Source organism: Cephus cinctus, unplaced genomic scaffold, assembly GCF_000341935.2.
Source record: "Cephus cinctus unplaced genomic scaffold, Ccin1 Ccin1_scaffold0087, whole genome shotgun sequence".
NCBI classification, from domain to species: Eukaryota; Metazoa; Arthropoda; class Insecta; order Hymenoptera; family Cephidae; genus Cephus; species Cephus cinctus.
Window position 1 is genome coordinate 1,110,909 of NW_014332826.1, and position 18,012 is coordinate 1,128,920.

Sequence of the window (18,012 nt, forward strand, 5' to 3'; positions counted from 1 at the left end):
AATAATCTATTTGTGCATTTCGCAAAATGTATTGTAAAAAAATATATAGTATATCCAGTGCAACATTAATGCCACGATACATTTATAACTGCATATCGGCATATTGGTTATAATTGGTTAATAATCATGATATATCTTGTTTGCAGAAGTGGCTTGTTTTCGAGGCCCGTTTGAAATACGAACTTTTTTTGTTCAAATACTTTTAAAAATTATTTTTACAGTTGTTTATCCATTTAATAAGCGAGATAAAATTTCAACATTCTAAACTTTAACCCGAAACCCCCGCAGACTAGATGATAAGCTCCTTATCCTGACGCACATTAATTTATATATGTGTGATGTCGTGTGCATGAGAGTTCATAAGTAGAAGAAATCTGTTCAGGGTCAAACACTTGTTGAGTTCTGTGGTGTGAGCACATTCTATCAACTGGTTAGACTGGTTCTGATTTAAATTGCAACTAGAATATTGTTGTATAATATTTCATTAGAAACTGTTGAAAATGTCCGGCGGAAAAATTGGTAAGAATTTTACATAAGAGCAGTTAATCGCAAAATGAAAATTTAATTTATATGGCTAAAACAAGATTAGCATCCATTGAAGTTCATTTTGTACACGTGTTAATATTTGTTACACGGACTATTCGGTATTCATTAAATCTATTTTATATGTGTAATGTTAGATTGAAAGATTTTCATATTTTGTTACAGCTTTGTTGAGTGTATCTGATAAAACCAATCTTTTGCCTTTCGGCAAAAGGCTTCATGAATTGGGTTTAACATTGATTGCTTCTGGTGGTACTGCAAAGTCTTTGAGAGATGCTGGCCTTCCTGTAAAAGATGTTTCCGATATAACTGGGGCTCCTGAGATGTTGGGTGGTCGTGTTAAAACTCTTCATCCAGCTGTTCATGCTGGTAAGTTTTTGTAACACTTGACACTATTTTTATAAAAATAGACTATTATTATAACAATATATAGTTTAAATATTTTACAATTGAATTATATTTTAGGTATTCTAGCCAGACTGACAAATTCCGATCAAGCTGATCTTCAGAAACAAAATTATGATCTAATTAGCATTGTAGTCTGCAATCTCTATCCATTTGTTAATACAGTTTCAAAGCCTGAAGTAACGATCGCTGATGCAGTGGAGAACATTGACATAGGTGGTGTAACTCTACTAAGGGCAGCTGCTAAGAATCATAATAGAGTCACAGTTATCTGTGACCCTAATGATTATGAAAAGGTCATCCAAGAATTGGAAACTTCTACAAACAAAGATACATCTCCCAATACGAGGTACATTATCTGCAATTTTCATAGATATCTTAATGGAGCAATAGTATGCGATAAATTTCTCTGAAATTCCATAAGGTTCTTAGCAATGCTATGTCTTAATTACTTCTCATATTTCTTTTCTAATTTATCTTGATTGCAAAATACATGAAATTTCTTACGTTCATTTCCAGGCAAGTTTTAGCTCTCAAAGCATTTACACATACTGCAGAATATGACAATGCTATCTCCGATTACTTCCGTAAGCAATATAGTTCAGGAGTCTCTCAGCTGACCTTAAGATATGGAATGAATCCACATCAAAAACCTGCACAGATTTTCACCACATTAGAAAGGTTGCCATTAACCGTCGTTAATGGTTCTCCTGGATTTATCAACCTGTGCGATGCACTCAACGGATATCAATTGGTTAAGGAATTAAAAACGGCTTTAGGTTTGCCAGCAGCTACTTCCTTCAAACATGTTAGTCCAGCAGGAGCAGCTGTTGGTGTTCCACTAGATTCAGATCAGGCAAAATTGTGTCAAGTTGATGATCTTTTGAATATACTGACTCCATTAGCGAGTGCCTATGCTCGTGCTAGAGGTGCTGACAGAATGTCCAGTTTTGGTGATTTCGTTGCCTTATCAGACCCTTGTGACGTTGCAACTGCTAGGATCATATCTAGGTATTAGAATGGTATATTTAAATCCTCGTTAAAGTAGTATTAACATTTATATAACGTTTATATACTTTCTTTACTTCTTTTTTTTATAGAGAAGTTTCGGACGGTATTATTGCCCCCGGATACTCTGAGGAAGCTCTACAATTATTAAAGAAGAAAAAGAATGGAGGGTATTGTGTTCTTCAAATTGATCCCAACTATGAACCTTCTTCATTGGAACGTAAAACATTGTACGGTCTCACCCTGGAACAGAAACGCAATGATGCTTCCATTGATAAGAATACTTTTGGAAATGTTGTGACAAAATCAAATAAATTGCCAGAAAGTGCGATTAGGGATTTGATCGTAGCTACGATCGCATTGAAATATACACAAAGTAATTCTGTCTGCTATGCCAAAGATGGCCAAGTAATTGGAATCGGAGCTGGTCAACAATCGAGAATTCATTGTACGAGGCTTGCTGGCGACAAAGCCGACAATTGGTTCGTTTAAAGCTTATAAAATAATTTCTTAAGATTGTCATGTCTTTAATATTTGCTTTTAAATATTTTAGGTGGCTTCGCCAGCATCCTAAAGTTACAGGAATGAAGTTCAAAAAAGGTGTGAAACGGGCTGAAATTTCCAATGCCATTGACAATTATGTTAATGGTTCCATAGGAAAGGATATGGATGAAGCCACTTGGGCATCTTCGTACGACGTGGTTCCTGAAAAACTTACAGAAAATGAGAGACTCGAATGGATCAAGAAATTGGATGGCGTCGCTCTGAGCAGTGATGCTTTCTTTCCATTCAGAGATAATGTTGATAGAGCTCGACTGGTAAGGAGATAGTAAACGGATCATAAGAACATTTGTATTTTCTTAAGACTTGAGTTTTCTATTTAATTTTTGTTTTCATTACAGAGTGGCGTTAGATACATCGGAAGTCCGGCTGGTTCCACTAATGATGACGTCGTTATCAAAGCTTGTGATGAACATGGCATTATTCTGGCTCATACCAACTTGCGTCTCTTCCATCATTGAATCATTTTTGGAATATATTATGTCTCGACGCATTAGCAAGATTCTTTAAAGCATATTAGTGGATACTTTATATTCGTAAATGTATTTTCATGAAATGAAAGTCATGCTCATTCTCTATATTACTACATATGTATGTGTTTATAGTTTGGTCGAATCTCGAACACATAGTGTTAACCTGAACTATTCCGATATTTTGTATTTTCTTAATGATATTATTTGTATTGTATTTTCATACCATTTGGAATATAAGATCTTGATTGTTACAACGTTTCTTGTTACTTTCCTGAACTCCTTATAAAGTGATAAAACTTTCTGTACATTATAGTGAAGCACTGTAGCAGTCTACTAGTGCAGTAACGCGTTCGTGGTTGTGTGATGCACAAGCATTTCGGGCGTTCATCGCGTTCATTGACGTTCTGTGGCGCTTGGCTGCTGTGTAAAGATAGTTCAAAATTTTGAATAATAAATAAAATTGAAAGTAGACGATAGTTACAACGTGACAAAATGAGTAATTCAACTATTTCTGATCAATCCCTCATGGATAAATCCATGCGTAGCGTATTCGGTAAGAAATATATTATTTATAGTGAAAAATTAGCTCTAAGACATGCAACCTGTAGGAATAAAACCGTTTTTTTATAGTCGGGAATATCCCGTACGAAGCTACAGAAGAAAATTTAAAGGATATATTCAGTGAAGTGGGTCCCGTTTTATCTTTTAAGTAAGTGATATTAAAATTACAAGATTTTTACATTGAACTTTCTTTTAAGGTTAACCTAAAATTGTTTTTATGTTTATCTGTCAAAAATTGTAATAAAGCACATTTCTTGTTATGAAATGTTGTTGTTTCGCAGGCTGGTATTTGATCGAGAGACAGGAAAACCAAAAGGCTATGGGTTCTGTGAATATAAAGATCAAGAGACAGCTCTTAGCGCTATGAGAAATCTCAATGGTTATGAAATTGGTGGACGAACATTACGTGTAGATAATGCATGCACAGAAAAGAGTCGTATGGAAATGCAAAGCCTTTTACAAGGACAGAATACAGAGAATCCATATGGAGAAGCTGTACAGGCTGATAAAGCTCCAGAAGCAATAAGTAAAGCTGTTGCCTCATTGCCACCTGAACAGATGTTTGAACTAATGAAGCAGATGAAATTGTGCGTTCAGAACAATCCAAATGAAGCTCGGCAGATGTTGCTACAAAATCCTCAGCTTGCCTATGCATTGCTTCAAGCTCAAGTCGTTATGAGGATAGTTGATCCTCACACTGCAGTGAATATGTTGCATAAAGCGAATCCTATTCCAGGAGTAATAATGCCTTCAGATAAACCAGCAATGCATCCTATAGTACCACGGATAGAGGAACCATGGGCTCCGAGTAGACCTGTGCCTGCTGCCAATCCTACAGCTCCTATCTTTGCTGGTATGATACTTCACTAATTATTCAATTATAGTGAAATATAACGGATGATTTTTTTCAATGTAGGACAAGATGTAGATCTTCGTACATTGGACAGACAAATTGATCCAAGATTGGCTAGGATGGATCAAGATCTGAGAGGTCCTCCACAAAGTCAACCCACACCTGTAAATGCTCCTCCTGTTATTCCACCTGTAGCAGATTCCAGGGGACCAGGTTTCAATCTACCTGATATGTTAGTACTTCACCATATGATAGACTTTAAATTTGCTGGAGCAATTCAATAGATTTGCCCTTTTTTGCAGCACTCTTCCTGCGGAGGGAGTTGAGAGGTGTTATGCTTACCCATGTAATATATTAGTGTGAAATATTGCAATTCGTGCATATAACGTTTTTCTTATTTTAGTTTTTGTCGCGATCCGAGAGCCGACCGCTTCGGTCGTGATCCACGAGATCCGCGTGATCCAAGGGTGCCGGTGGATCCAAGAATTACCAAAGCCACTCGTACGTTTTTAATGATCACATATTTATATTGCAAAATATTGTAAACATGTATAACCTAATTATTGTTTATTTAGCAGCACCAGCACCAGTTGCACCTCCTGCTGTTCCGCGACCTGTAGTAGCTCCAGTGGTACCTCCTGTTGTAGTACCAAACGTAACTACAACGGGACCGTCACTGGCTCTGGCGACCTCCAGTAGCAGTGCTACTTCTAGACTGATGGCTGGTATGTCACCAGCTGGAAATATACCAAGCGGTGCATCCGATCAAGAAAAGGTACGTTTTTATTGTGAATTAATTATAACTAGTTTGCAGCGGTTGTATCGAACAATTATTTTTAAAAGTACTTTATTAAAAATTAAACTTTAATAACAATTAAACAGTTACTGAATAATTAATTACGTATACCGTGAAAGTTTTTTATCATTTATTTTGTCACTACAGGCTGCTTTGATAATGCAAGTATTGCAATTATCAGACGAACAGATTGCAATGCTACCACCTGAACAAAGGCAGAGTATTCTTGTGCTGAAGGAACAAATTGCAAAGAGTACGCAACGTTAACGAGTTGGTGGTAAATTAAATAAGTAATTACTGTGTATACAGCACGTGGTATATATACTGTTACTATATACTATTCTAAGCCTGAGACAGTTGTATGAAAAATAAAATATAAATTCATAACAAGGTTTATAAACTTTACAAATACTGATGAACAAAAAATATATTGGAATACTTAGTAAAATGAAAGGTTGAATGATGTCGTCATACTACTATTACTTATCATATGACTTATAATCTATTTGGTTTTGCTGTAAGTCGATCGATCCCCTTTAGTTTCATTATCGTCATATCATTTAGACATCTAGTCTGCTTTAGCTTTATCTTCCGTTATAATTTTTGATTTATTTCGGATTAGTCCATCACCCATGATACTTTCAAAGCCGAATGGCTTTTGACACTCTGCATCCATGTATAGTTCTATGTCATAAGTATCGTCGTACTGATCCTGTAAACACAGAGGGGTTGCAGCAAGGTGTTAAATCAATAGAATAATATATCAGTCCGCAATTGTTGCTAATTAATTTTTTGCACAATTATTTTTGACGATACCGAAAAACGATTTAGGTAAAAGTAGAATGTAATTTCTAAAAAAAATATTGTTATATAATGACTTAGCACATACCAAAATTTTGGCTATCACAATTTTATTTTCTAGTGCAGTACTAAATGCTGCGCAAAGCTGCTTGGGACTTGGTGAAATAGGCTCAATGTTGCATACTCGAAATTTGAAGCATACAATGGGAATTTGTAACCATTCTTCTTTTAGAGAATGGAGCCTGTAAACAAAAATATTTAAAATCTTCTCATTGATATAATTAATATTTGAACGAAAAATTAGTATACTTACATAAGAGGTATTATATAGTCTTCGTTCCCGAAATCAACGAATCGTACTTTAACTGTATCATCCTCTGAGTTGTTGGTCGATTTACAATCAATAATCAGACAACGATACCATTCTTCATTCCACTTTGTACAGCAAGGAATATCTGGAAAGACATGTCAAGAACCAAGATCAATTAGAAATCAGAAAAGAAATTCTTCCACTAATTTTTATTTTCAACATTGCATACTTGGTTCAACATCTTGAAGAATCGGTTGTTCTTTGGCTTCTGTTTGCATAGTTTCATGCATGTTTACATACGCGTCCAAAGGTTTTCTTAATTCCTGTGAAGTATTCAGAAAATTGTTAATATCAAATATATCAATAGAAAGCGTCGCCTGAAGTATTCTTCAAGTATTAGAATATAGCATTTAAATTTAAAAACCTTTGTAGTAGTATTTATGTGTGCAAAAAAAACTGGAAATTCCGCAACGTATACGACTCTTAATGGAACTGTCGTAAGACTTTGGGGAATGGTTAGTGATTCATATTGTGGAACAGAATTGTTCAAGCTTTCATCCTGCGGAGTGGAAGCAACAAAAAAATCATTGTGTTGTTCTTGAGAACAATTCATATTCATCCACGATAGAGCTTCTAATTGTTCCATTCTGATATTAGTACTTGAGTCAGAACTACCACTGTCCGTGCCCAAAATAACAACATCAGAAACATCGTCACTATTCGAGGAATCCATTGAACACTTTTCATGTTCATCAATGGGAGAATCCATTATAATTTGTTGAACAGCGACATCATCTGTTATATCAAGGTTTTCACAATTAGATTTGGATTCTGAAGATTCAACAGAAATACTCTTGTTAGTGTTAATATCAACGTGCAAATCATTCACAAGATACGAGATCAAATCTTTTCTTTTTGGGTGCAGCAAATTGATAGAAATCTGAAATAATAACCATAACCATTATACGTATTCGTTACTACACTGTGATCTGTGAACAGCAAAAAGTATATAATATGAACATACGATATTGTAATCGGGATATCTCTTGATTATTTTCACTTTCAATTCGTTGTCGACTGTAAGCGCATGTATTCTATCCAAATCATCAGTTTCCCACTTTCCATCTACTTTATTCTGTAACGAAAATAATTTTATGCTAGTAATTTTGTATTTCCGATTAAGAAAAACTGTCGAAGTCTGTCGAATTTATCTTACTGGTTTCAATGAATCAACGTAACATTTTGTACATTGAATCGGTATGTGTCCCAAAATAACTCGCTTTGTTAATGTACCAATTTCGCAATCTTCTACATTGCCGTAATCGACGAACATCACCTAATAATGATAGAACACAAATAAGAATGATAATGGAAAATGCGTAAATAACGAAAAGAACGTGTAGTAATCAAAAGAAGTGAAAACCTGAATGATGTCATTGGGCAATAATTTTTTGACAACACCACGGTACCACATTTTATTATCATGGTACTGAGCAATACATATGTCACCTACGGTCCACATTCTGTCATAAGATTTTAATGAAAAGTCCTCGTATTCCTTCTTCAAGGTATTCTCAATGAATTTCAATGTTTTTTTGTCTAAAAAAATTGTGGAAAAATTGTCCATTGTTGAATACAATAATTAGCTGGATGACATATGTAAGTAAAATAAATACAAACTCGTACTTTGTTTTTTGGAATGCAAATATATAGCACCTTCATAATCAACATATGATGCAATTCCAATAAATTCATCTTCTTGTATGGGTACTGCAGGAAGCCAGGAGGCCATTTTAGGTGGCAATGGAACATTTTTTCTTGATGTCAAGCACGAATCTTCGGTACAACCTGGTGAATTACTGCGACTATTGTCGTTCGAAAGACAAATATTGTGAACGTTGCCCAAGAGCCACTCAATATCAGGAATATCAGTCGTGTCTTGTTTTTGTCTCAGTTCCTTCCGGAATTCCACAGCGAGGACTTTCTTCTTTCGTCCCATTTTTCTGTAATTATTAATAAAAGTGGAGAAACAAATTTCGTTAATGCCGTACAATATTTTCTTCAAAATACAACATACTCTCTGTCTGGCAGAACAACGCCTTCCTCGATAAGCATCTCAGTAACAGAGCTCAAAATAGTTTTAGTTGCAGCAAACGGTCCATCAGTTTTGCATTGTTTTATATAAAGGTCAACCAGGACAGTATCATCTTTATCAGAATTAGCCTAGGAAGTATCATTATGTAATGTTTACCCTTTGCTCTGAGATCAGCTATGTAAATTCACGATTACCATTTTTTCTATATAAAACTTATTAGTCTGATTCGCCTCAATGACTTCCTTCAATTTCGTGCAGGAATAAGAAGGCCAAGTATCAGTACCGCCGCAGGGTAGAATTCCAAAAAGTTTAGCTTTGAAGACGTTGGATGGTGTCTTTTCGAATTTGGGGTGGAGAACGTCAAGGTTTTCAATGGGAACGACTTCGCGAATTCCCAAATCATAAAAGAATACTTCTGCAGTATCATCCGACATAATGTTTAGTATCTTCACACGACAATATCGCTTATCAAGGGCCGAGTAAACCACGGCTGAGCTACCCTCCTTCCAAACCTCTTCTGGTATAGTACGAGTTTTATTGTAATAATGTTGCATTTCTTCTTGAACTTTTAAATACTCCTGATGAAGCACTGAATCGGTCAAATAGATGGAATCTGGAGATTCTACAAGAACGACATCTACAGCCAATGTAAACGGATTGGAATCACATTCGGCTACTGGTAAAGTTTCATTATTTGGAGCAACAGCTTGTAGCAATGCTTTCTGCGATTCAAGGGCGTGCTGCTGTTTCTTCCTCCGTTTTTTGCATACCTTTGGTCCATTTTCATTGGCTTGCGTTGTACCTCTAAACGAGTAACACACACACATATATATATATATATATATCATATTGCTAGAAGATTCTAATGAAAAATGTATAAATATTTTTGCATGTAAAAGTCTGCTTTGATTTAGTCTTACACAAAAGGTTTCTCCATAAGATGGGCTGCTATTATGTCTTTGAAATTAACACCACCATTAACGAAGATTACAACTTCGTAAGAGTACTGCGTTTTGCCAAGTGCAATAAGATTAATTCTAGTATTGCATAGATGTTGTTTCATGTAGTTAACCACAGACGTATTCTGCTCTTCGTTTAATGATTCTATGTCCTTTAGAGATACCTGAATTGCCTGCGATTAATGAGAAATTAATTTTTTTTAATTTTATAAATTTAATGATGTGTCTTACCTGTGTTGCACAGGTCATAAACTGAGACGGTATTTTTCGTATAACATCATATCGCATTGCCCGTGTATAGCCATAATCGACGTAGAACACCTCGACAATTTTGTCACCAGGTATACTGCATACTCTGCAGCGATACCATTTCTTGTCTGTGTACGGCGCGGCGCATGGCATTCCTTAAAAATAAAAATATATTACACGAAGGTTTCCAGAAAACTATTCGAAGGAAAACTGAAACACCGTCAGAACTCACCTACAGACGGAATATGGATAATGCCTTTAATCGCACCCTCCGTTTCAAAAAAGTTTGTCATACTGTCTTTGAGTTTCTCAAGGTACTGAATATTTTTGTCTGCCTGGTGAATAAATATCACTCATTATCATAGCATGATCGGGCCTAAGTTATATTGATTGACAATGTTATACCTTTTGTACGTAGAACAATTGAGGAGACAGAACGCATTTACAAATCACGGTATGGTACTTCTCCAGCGGTAAGTCTTCGGAATAATACTTACGGATGGATTGGGGATTCGTTTTCTTAAATGAAAAAGATCTCTTGTGGTGTAAATCGATAAACAACGTAAAGTTATGATGTTACGCTTCAGAGTAATTCTTAATAAAAGTACCTGTAAAGTTTGCCGTGAGATCATATTACCGAAACCAAGGAATAACAAGAAATCTCTGATAGACACGGACTCGGTACCGTCGCTCGATGGATTAGTGCACATTTCTACTTGATAAGTATCGCCTACGACGTCAACGATATGTATATTGACCATTCTGTCAACTCTAAAATAATAAAATATGTATATGAATATTTAATTCTTTGTTGCACGAGATAGAAGAATTCACTGAATAATCTTGAAGGACATCTAATCAATGTTTCGTGCATTGATATATGGAAGACAGATAATTACCCTTTAATTATGCGATACATTTCGTTGCGCGCGTCATGATGCCACGACAAACCATCCTTTGGTACGATATCGAACAAGGCACATTTTATGACCAACGGGGGAATGGCTAACAATCTTGGAGACAATTCCTGAATATTTGAAACTGGAACATTTTTCTCTGTGTTTCCATAATCAATGAAATATATATCACACGTTGTGAAGTCTTCCTGCTTTATGTTTATATTGACCAGCCTGCCACGATTCCAGTTTTGATCCTTCAATGATTGTACGGCGTATAATTTGGCTGTCGAATGAATTAATGTTTTTTGTTAGTTCTAATTTTTAATATCTTTGAGGAAAAGAAACGTGACACTTAAGGAACTTACATACTGTCAAATTGTTTCCATCGATATCAGCAAGTTTCATAATTTGAATATTCTTTCTTACTTCTGAATGAAGATGAGAATTGCTCATTGGCATAACGTAAAATGATGTTGGGTCTTTAATGTAGGTCGCTTTGGCGACTAAGCAGCTTCCTGTGGTACAGTAAGTCATATGGAAACGATGAATGGACAAAAAGTTAGGGCTTCATAGTAAACATATGTGACAATCACACATTTTATTCAACGAAATTATTATATACCTTTTGTCAGTTCAGAACTGTTTGACTTTGACTTTTGGACAGGCACGATTTTCTTCTTCACTGCGGGAGGACCCTTCTTGAACGGTTCTGTTATGCTAATGATTTCTTCGCAAAATAAAAACCACACAATATTAAGTAACGTAATATAGAGTTAATTTAAATTAATCACAATCCTTTGTTACTTTGAACTTCCTCCTGATTCACTGGTTCTATCTGATAATCATCGGGAAGATGCTTAACCGTGGACAGTTTAAAACTGGCAGTCTGCGGTACGTGAATTTGACAATGAGTTTTAATAGCTTTTATAATGGACTCGTCAATCTTCAACCTGAAGCACAAAAATTAGCTTACAGTAAATTCAATGTCAATAAACAACGAAGAATAATATCTTACGAGATCGTATCCTCCTCCGAGATAGGATCCTGTATGAGATGACAGGGTACATCAGCCACATCATGCAATTGTTCAATGACTTTCTTCAAGTTCACCTTGTCAAGACTCTCCTTAACGGAAGCAGCCATCTTAAAAGAGACAAAGAATTACTTAAACCCTAAGTACAATCTCCCCGTACAATAATCAAAGAGGCTTGAGATAAACACCAGCAACCAAGAATGAAGCACATCCTCCTGCATCTCGAGCTCATTCTCGATCTCCTTGAGATTCCTCCTAAGCCGGTGCCGCTGTCCGTAGAGCTTGTCGACAAGTTCCTTCTCAACATTCTGCAATACACCATGAAGTAGACAGAAGTGTTGATTTATAGAAGCTTCAACGCCCGCGCTGTTCTGCAGAACGTCCGGAAACACCTGAGCACTCTTAAGTTTCTGCAATCAAAGAAAGAAGAGAAAAGTCAGAGGAAATTGTTCCGGTGCAATCTGCGGGCTAAAAAGTGATTAAAAATATCCAAGAGCAGGACTGCCCAAGTTTGAACAAGACTCTCGTCCCGCGTACAAGGAGTTAATGAGAAAGAAAAAAGTATATTAGACGATTATTCGAAGAAGGAGGAAAGCCAGTACAAGGCATGCGAGGTAGGTGAGAGGCCGGCAGGCCTCGCGAAGCAAACGAGGACAACCTCCTCATCCTTCCCATAGCCCGGATGACTTCAGTGCGCGAGCGGGACAAGCTAAAAGACAGCGGGCAACCAGAAGGCAGTTTGGAATGGCAGGGAGCAGGCAAGTCGTGGTGGGCAAACCGATGCTCAGTCTTTCTTGTCGCAACGAACGGTAACCACGCGCTCAACTTGACTATCCGTAGGAATAGTAAGGTAACGAGTAATCGCGAGGACGACTTCAAAGTAAAAGTGGAAGTCAAAGGAGTGTAAGAAGCTGGGAAGCAGGCTTCGCCACTTCGCAGGGAAAATGTGGCTCGCGAGTAACCCACATCAGTTTCAAGTACGCTAGTCGATCGAGCCAGGAGGAACTGGAAGTAGAAGTATACCGAGAAACGGAAGTGATTAGGGGAACAATGAAATTTTGGCATTCCCTGCTGTTACTGGTCAGCGCGGAGATTCTACTGCCAGCAACCGGTGAGTAGAGACCTGGACAAGTCCAAGAAGATGGTACCTATTGGTGACACCTTATGCCCCTAAAGAAATCGACAGTTTACGTCTATGGCCACAGTAAAACATCTCGTTCTCCTAACTGACACAGACAGATTGATAAAACTTTGTCTCCGCCTTACACGGGCGTCGTAACGAAATCTCGAAATCGAGAAGTGGCTAATCTAACCGTGAAGAGCGCGTTCCGGTTAAGGCACTCTTCAGCGAGCGCACTCGTTAAGACGACGTCGAGCGTCGCGACGGCTTCGTCGAACGAAAAAATTATTCCTGTCGACCGCAAAGGAACTGTTAGGTAATACTTTTTATTGACTCTTGTGTACAGAGCGAGAGCGACGCCGTGCGTCCTTGCATTTTTTAAGCATATATCGTGTATAAAAGCGTACGTTAAAAAGTGTCCGCGCACATGTAAATGGAGATTAATTTTCATTTACACGTTCATTGTCTGCGATTCGTTTCTTCAGTAATTTCTGCGTGTAGCGTAGTCTCATAGTCGTAGCGATAAAAGTGACGATATTAGCAGTTGCTCAAGAATTCTCAGCACCGAAGGATTCGCGAGATCGCTTGGACGAAGTAGTACCGGCAGTAGCTTCTAGAAGTAGAAGAGTATTAAGTATCGAGAGACCCCCGATGCAGTTAAAATCTTCCAGCGAGGAAACTCTCGTCACCTTCCTCTCGTTTGACGAGACTTGTCGCTCCCTTGAGAACGCACAGGTAGCGCGGGGAACGACGAGGCAGAGGGTACGGCTATTGAAGAGAGGCGTTGCTTTGAAACTTCTCATACACGAGCTGTATGAAAAGTAGCGTGCAGGATGAAGAATACTCCCCCCGGTTGACTGCTCCGTGCCCAAGTAACGCTTAGCGAGCATCCTTGGTGAAGTAAGTCGCGAGGTCTCACCGTGTCAGGTTACATCCTGAGTACGTGTGAATTAATAAAGAAAAGCAAGAGTTCGTGGATGCTACTGATGCACTGTGCCTCGTTAAAGAGAAGTACACTCGTTTAAGAATGGGACCAAAAGAAAGTAGGATGTGGACCACAATTATGATTCATTTACCTAGTTCCTGCAATGTGCTGTTCCCTGAAGGCGCGACCTTTCAGTCGAGAAGAGAACTAGTCTACGTCACCTTAAATCTTGAAACGGACAAATACAACCGTCCATCAAGTGAATATGAAACTGAGGTAGACCACTGTTGAAAATGATACAACGAAATAAAGGAACAAGAGTAAGAAATTGTTTATATAGTCCGAAGATGTTCTGTTAGATGATTTTGGTCCACGGGATGCTGTAGTGAAATCTGAGCTGAACCAATTCAAAAAGTATATTAGGTATCTCGTCACCTTTAGGAACACGCGATCGGTATGATTGTTTTTGGCGGCTATCGCAGCGGCTTAATGATCTTTAATCTGTCTTGGGGCTACGCCCCAGGTGTGGAAAGTCATGACGAATTAACAAGGGGCATTGTCTTACGTCCCGTGTCCTGGTTACGACTCGACGTCATCTTGGATGATGGTGACGGTATAATAATAATGATTTCTCCTTGAGAAACCCGTGAGTATGTCGTGTGAGCTTGCTATCCATCCGGGAGATGTTCTAGTGGATTCTGCCGGACTAAACAGTGCACCCGTATGAATCGTTCGACCTGATAACAGTCACGACCATCAACCTATAGCAATCTATACTCACTTAGCTGTATGTGCTCTGTCTGCTTGTATTCTTTTTCCTTCCTGCCTGCCCTGGAAAATTAAACCACTCGGCGAGTCCTCGAGGAACTCGAAACTCGTAGAGTGGATGTCGACGATATTCAATAAATCGATAGTCCTGTACCGACTTCCTGGGTATCTCTCGGTAGGACAGTCTGTCTCTCTTCGACTCAGTCAAGACCTTATTTATCTAATAACTTGCAAGCGAAGACAGCTGCTTATTTTTACTCTTACTTTTACTTCCTCTACCATCGCTTCTTCCACCACGTTTTCTTCTTAATCTTCGTGCTTCTTTTTCTTACGCCGGAGCGGCTCAATTATATCGTGCAAATAATCAGAGCGATACTAATTCATGCTTATACGAACTTAAAGTCGGTGCAATCGAATGATTTATTGATTGGTATATTTTCGAGAGGTATGCTTCAACAAAACTAATATTTCAATATTTTTTTTTTTTCACGGCTGCTACGGGGTACTCGGTTGCGATTCTGCTGATGCTTCAGGATATTTTTCTCAGAATCAAAACCGAGCACGTATCGCGAATGTACGCATACTAAAGTGTCGCGAAGGATGCTGAATAACGTTGGCTCAACTATAAACGAGAGCAAGGCTGTGCGATCCTTGTAGGAAAATAATGATTCTTTGAATGCAGATCGAGTGCGTCAACTGAACGACGGAGTCCAACGCGAATCAGGACTGAATTTATCTTCCAATGGAATATTACGATTCTTAAATTTATAGTCTTGGATGATTCCATTGGTGAAGTTGATAAGGCGAAGTTAGGAGATTTTCAAAGAGCTATCGACTCCAGAGGAATGCTATTCGGAGAATGTCGCTATAGATATATAAACATATATGGGTAAGCCCATAGGTTCAGATAAGAGTGAAAGCGATGAATTTTGACGCGACGAATAAAAAAAGCTTAGAGAAAAAAAATAATAAAAGATAGAAATAAAATTCTCAGGTTAAGATATATATATATGACTGACCGTGTCGGTAAGCGCGAATAACGTAGAGCGATGACGTTCAGTAGGTAACAATCGAAAATCCCAGCCGGAAGCGAAGAGTGATTGAGTATTTTGTGTTTGCTTTGCCGGAAAAAAATTCGCGTTACTCTCCGCATGCGGATTAATATACCGATCGGATAAAAATAAAGGACAGTTGAGTACAATATGCAGCGATGTCTCGTTATTGGTTTTAGTCCCGTTTTTATTATTTTCGGATCGCTTTTGATGTCCGCGAATCTGAAGCCCCCCGGGACACATCCAGAACGGAAATAAATCGTAACTGCGTTCCTTTCGACGGGCTTTCGATTCCATCTTCGATCCGATGCGACGTCGGCATAACGGCAGGACGTATACCTATATACATCACTGATATGTCCCTTTCTCTCTTTTTTTTATCTATTTACCTCTGTCCTTTGATACGATTTCATCCTTCTATTTTCCGCAGGACTACTATTCTCCCCTCTACCTCTTTCATCTCCATAGATACATCGCACAACGATTCCTCCCTACTGTACTGCGACATGCGATCCTGCATTCCGCACACAACGCACATATCGATGCAGTCTTGTGGTTGACGCCACATCGAGAGTTCGAGCATAACAATGTCCCCGTGTAGAAATCACGAGGGCGTGAACGGAGTTATGCGTTACAGCTGACTTAGCGAGCGAATGAATATTTTAACGTGTTCTTTCCTTACGCAACAGGCTGGTCCACAATTTCATTTCAGGAGAACAGTAAAGACTTCAATTGCAAATCTACAAAGAATCCTAGAATGCCTGCTGCCGTGCTTCGCCTCAGGCATCGAAACCTTTGAAGATCGTTGAAGCTTTTTTTAAAAAATCTCTATATCCATAGGGTTATACAATTTCGAATTTTAGGAAAAATAACGAAAACAGGTGGGATAACGAAAGGTTACCTGGTATTTTTGTGGAATCTAGGCTGGCTATGCGAAAAGATTGAAAATAAGAAACACAGTACCCATAAACGAACAAGGAGTATCGTTAACGCTGAATTACCTTTTAACCAGTTAGTCACGTTCGGTAAGTAATATAGGTACTTACTTACTCATTACTAAGAGTAATATATACCGCATACTCCATATATGATATACAAGAGAAATATGCAACGGAGCTCGTATAATTTACTCAAGACAAGCAACGCTGGTGATACGTATTGTATAACATGCAGAGATTACCCTGAGGTGAACGTACGGAAAGTCCTTCTATATCTATTAAAAAGTTTATTAGAATCCCAGTCAGCCAGTGATTCATTGCCAAAGAGAAAACAGGAATCACGGGATGCGATATGACCAATGGCACACGGGGGCGTATAATGGGAACAGGATGATGACGAGGAATAGGAAAAACAAGAACGCAACAAGGAACTCTACCTCTTCCGTAAGGGAAGACCCATATATTTTTCCTCTTCTTAGAGGTTCTTCAAATTACTTTCGCAAACTATACCAGTAGCCCGATCATCAAAGTCGAGCGAGCCAGAAGGAATGTGAAATAAGGAAGGAAGAATTTGTAAAAGTTTTTCTCGATCAGAAACGAGACCGACCAGACGGCTGCAGGTAGCTATCATCTGAGAAGGTATCTTGCCCCGGCGACCTCTGCCTAAGAGAGCCAGGACGAAAATCGCCTTATCGAGTTTCCACAGCGGACAGCGCGGCGCTCTGACAATCACGTGACCTTGACTCGATCAAAGGAGCCTTGCCTCTAATTACCTTGCCGAGGTACTGGAAGTGCCTGTCTAGGAAAATACCGGCTGAATATATATAACAGTCGGCCCCGAGGACACGCGCCAGCCAGTCAACCAGCCGGCTAGTCCAGACAGCCATGATTCTACGTCGACGCTGCGAACCAGTTCGTATACCTATTTCCTCTTATTTTTCTCTCTCTTTTCCAATCTCTTCGCTTAACTCAAACTCTCGTGCTTTCTCGCTCTGTCCCTCTCAATACGTACAATCACGCGGAAAGGACGCGTTCTCACGAGTAATTTCATAATTTGCGGAAGCGATTCTTCTCGAGCATACAGGCAAGTTCCCTCTTACGTATACACGCTGTATCTTTTCGGTCTGTTTAATTGTCCCGTCTTTTTCCTCTCTTCTCTGTTTGGAAACGATGACTCGCGGTTTACTTAATGGGCCCGAAAGGTGCCGAGTAACTTTACGAAGCGTGAAAATCATGAATTACTTGTATAGAATATCAAATTCACCAGGTCAACAGTCGATTCACATTGCAATTTCATAAGGAACTAAAAGAAAATTAGAGAAATCTATTTCATTTAGTTTTAACGTCATCTGCTCCGTTACGTATCTTACGAAATTATTATTTTCCTGAAACTATGTAAGACGAAGAATTTTTAGGCTTTTAGAAGATTATGTATTGTGAGTTTGAGTACATTTTTTTTTCATCTTGACAATTAATAGTTTTTCTATTACGTCATCAGTCTCCTTTCAAGTACTCCTTTATGGCCTACAACGGGGACTACTACCGTCGGGCTTCTCTTGTTATATGGCTATGAACAATTAAATCCTGGCTCGCCATGTTCTCGCGGATGCCCGCAAAGTTACGTAAGTTTCTTCGAAACGCTTCTCTACACTATCCCCCCCCC

General features: G+C 38.5%; 4 protein-coding genes across 13 annotated transcripts in view; 3 read left to right on the forward strand and 1 right to left on the reverse strand.

The window, feature by feature from the left end:
- The first annotated feature begins 281 nt into the window (after positions 1–281).
- On the forward strand, positions 282–3,241 carry LOC107272868 (bifunctional purine biosynthesis protein PURH). The gene is made up of 7 exons (XM_015750469.2): positions 282–519; positions 709–912; positions 1,009–1,297; positions 1,468–1,959; positions 2,049–2,438; positions 2,510–2,774; positions 2,859–3,241. The coding sequence occupies exons 1-7, from the start codon at positions 501–503 to the stop codon at positions 2,976–2,978; spliced, it is 1,779 nt and encodes a 592-aa protein (XP_015605955.1). The 5' UTR covers positions 282–500; the 3' UTR covers positions 2,979–3,241.
- A 102-nt stretch (positions 3,242–3,343) lies between these two features.
- Positions 3,344–5,594, forward strand: LOC107272884 (cleavage stimulation factor subunit 2). Of its 6 annotated transcripts, none has more exons than XM_015750510.2 (8): positions 3,344–3,543; positions 3,621–3,699; positions 3,833–4,404; positions 4,468–4,636; positions 4,707–4,733; positions 4,808–4,905; positions 4,980–5,179; positions 5,348–5,594. In XM_015750510.2, exons 1-8 carry the CDS (start codon positions 3,483–3,485, stop codon positions 5,465–5,467), a joined length of 1,326 nt encoding a protein of 441 aa, XP_015605996.1. In that variant the 5' UTR covers positions 3,344–3,482; the 3' UTR covers positions 5,468–5,594. The 6 variants fall into 6 exon arrangements, with proteins under 6 accessions (XP_015605996.1, XP_015606005.1, XP_015606014.1 ...); XM_015750519.2 differs by having other exon boundaries at positions 4,983–5,179; XM_015750528.2 differs by lacking the exon at positions 4,707–4,733.
- Positions 5,595–5,737: 143 nt separating this feature from the next.
- LOC107272851 (tudor domain-containing protein 1) overlaps positions 5,738–18,012 on the reverse strand; it is a 76,584-nt gene continuing 64,309 nt past the window's right edge. For all 5 annotated transcript variants that reach the window (XM_025090052.1, XM_015750436.2, XM_015750445.2 and 2 more), the window contains 22 exons: positions 11,735–11,956; positions 11,529–11,656; positions 11,318–11,463; positions 11,136–11,240; positions 10,879–11,028; positions 10,514–10,796; positions 10,223–10,385; positions 10,020–10,133; positions 9,847–9,949; positions 9,597–9,769; positions 9,327–9,538; positions 8,601–9,210; positions 8,389–8,534; positions 7,998–8,314; positions 7,735–7,910; positions 7,528–7,647; positions 7,336–7,446; positions 6,736–7,251; positions 6,541–6,634; positions 6,315–6,456; positions 6,090–6,243; positions 5,738–5,912 (listed from right to left, as the gene is read on the reverse strand). In XM_025090052.1, coding sequence (XP_024945820.1) covers positions 5,769–5,912; positions 6,090–6,243; positions 6,315–6,456; positions 6,541–6,634; positions 6,736–7,251; positions 7,336–7,446; positions 7,528–7,647; positions 7,735–7,910; positions 7,998–8,314; positions 8,389–8,534; positions 8,601–9,210; positions 9,327–9,538; positions 9,597–9,769; positions 9,847–9,949; positions 10,020–10,133; positions 10,223–10,385; positions 10,514–10,796; positions 10,879–11,028; positions 11,136–11,240; positions 11,318–11,463; positions 11,529–11,656; positions 11,735–11,956 — 4,329 coding nt within the window. In that variant the 3' untranslated portion in view covers positions 5,738–5,768. The remainder of the gene's footprint in view (positions 5,913–6,089; positions 6,244–6,314; positions 6,457–6,540; positions 6,635–6,735; positions 7,252–7,335; positions 7,447–7,527; positions 7,648–7,734; positions 7,911–7,997; positions 8,315–8,388; positions 8,535–8,600; positions 9,211–9,326; positions 9,539–9,596; positions 9,770–9,846; positions 9,950–10,019; positions 10,134–10,222; positions 10,386–10,513; positions 10,797–10,878; positions 11,029–11,135; positions 11,241–11,317; positions 11,464–11,528; positions 11,657–11,734; positions 11,957–18,012) is intronic.
- Positions 12,185–18,012, forward strand: part of LOC107272918 — a 21,625-nt gene continuing 15,797 nt past the window's right edge. The window contains exon 1 of the mRNA XM_015750593.2: positions 12,185–12,657. Within this exon, the coding sequence (XP_015606079.1) occupies positions 12,597–12,657 (61 nt within the window). The 5' untranslated portion in view covers positions 12,185–12,596. The remainder of the gene's footprint in view (positions 12,658–18,012) is intronic.

Coding starts and splice junctions, on each gene's coding strand:
- LOC107272868 (XM_015750469.2), top strand. Junction 1,960..2,048: donor ACTGCTAGGATCATATCTAG/GTATTAGAATGG, acceptor TTTTTTTTATAG/AGAAGTTTCGGACGGTATTA. Junction 2,439..2,509: donor GGCGACAAAGCCGACAATTG/GTTCGTTTAAAG, acceptor TAAATATTTTAG/GTGGCTTCGCCAGCATCCTA.
- LOC107272884 (XM_015750510.2), top strand. CDS start 3,483: ATGAGTAATTCAACTATTTCTGATCAATCCCTCATGGATAAATCCATG. Junction 3,544..3,620: donor ATCCATGCGTAGCGTATTCG/GTAAGAAATATA, acceptor GTTTTTTTATAG/TCGGGAATATCCCGTACGAA. Junction 3,700..3,832: donor GGTCCCGTTTTATCTTTTAA/GTAAGTGATATT, acceptor GTTGTTTCGCAG/GCTGGTATTTGATCGAGAGA.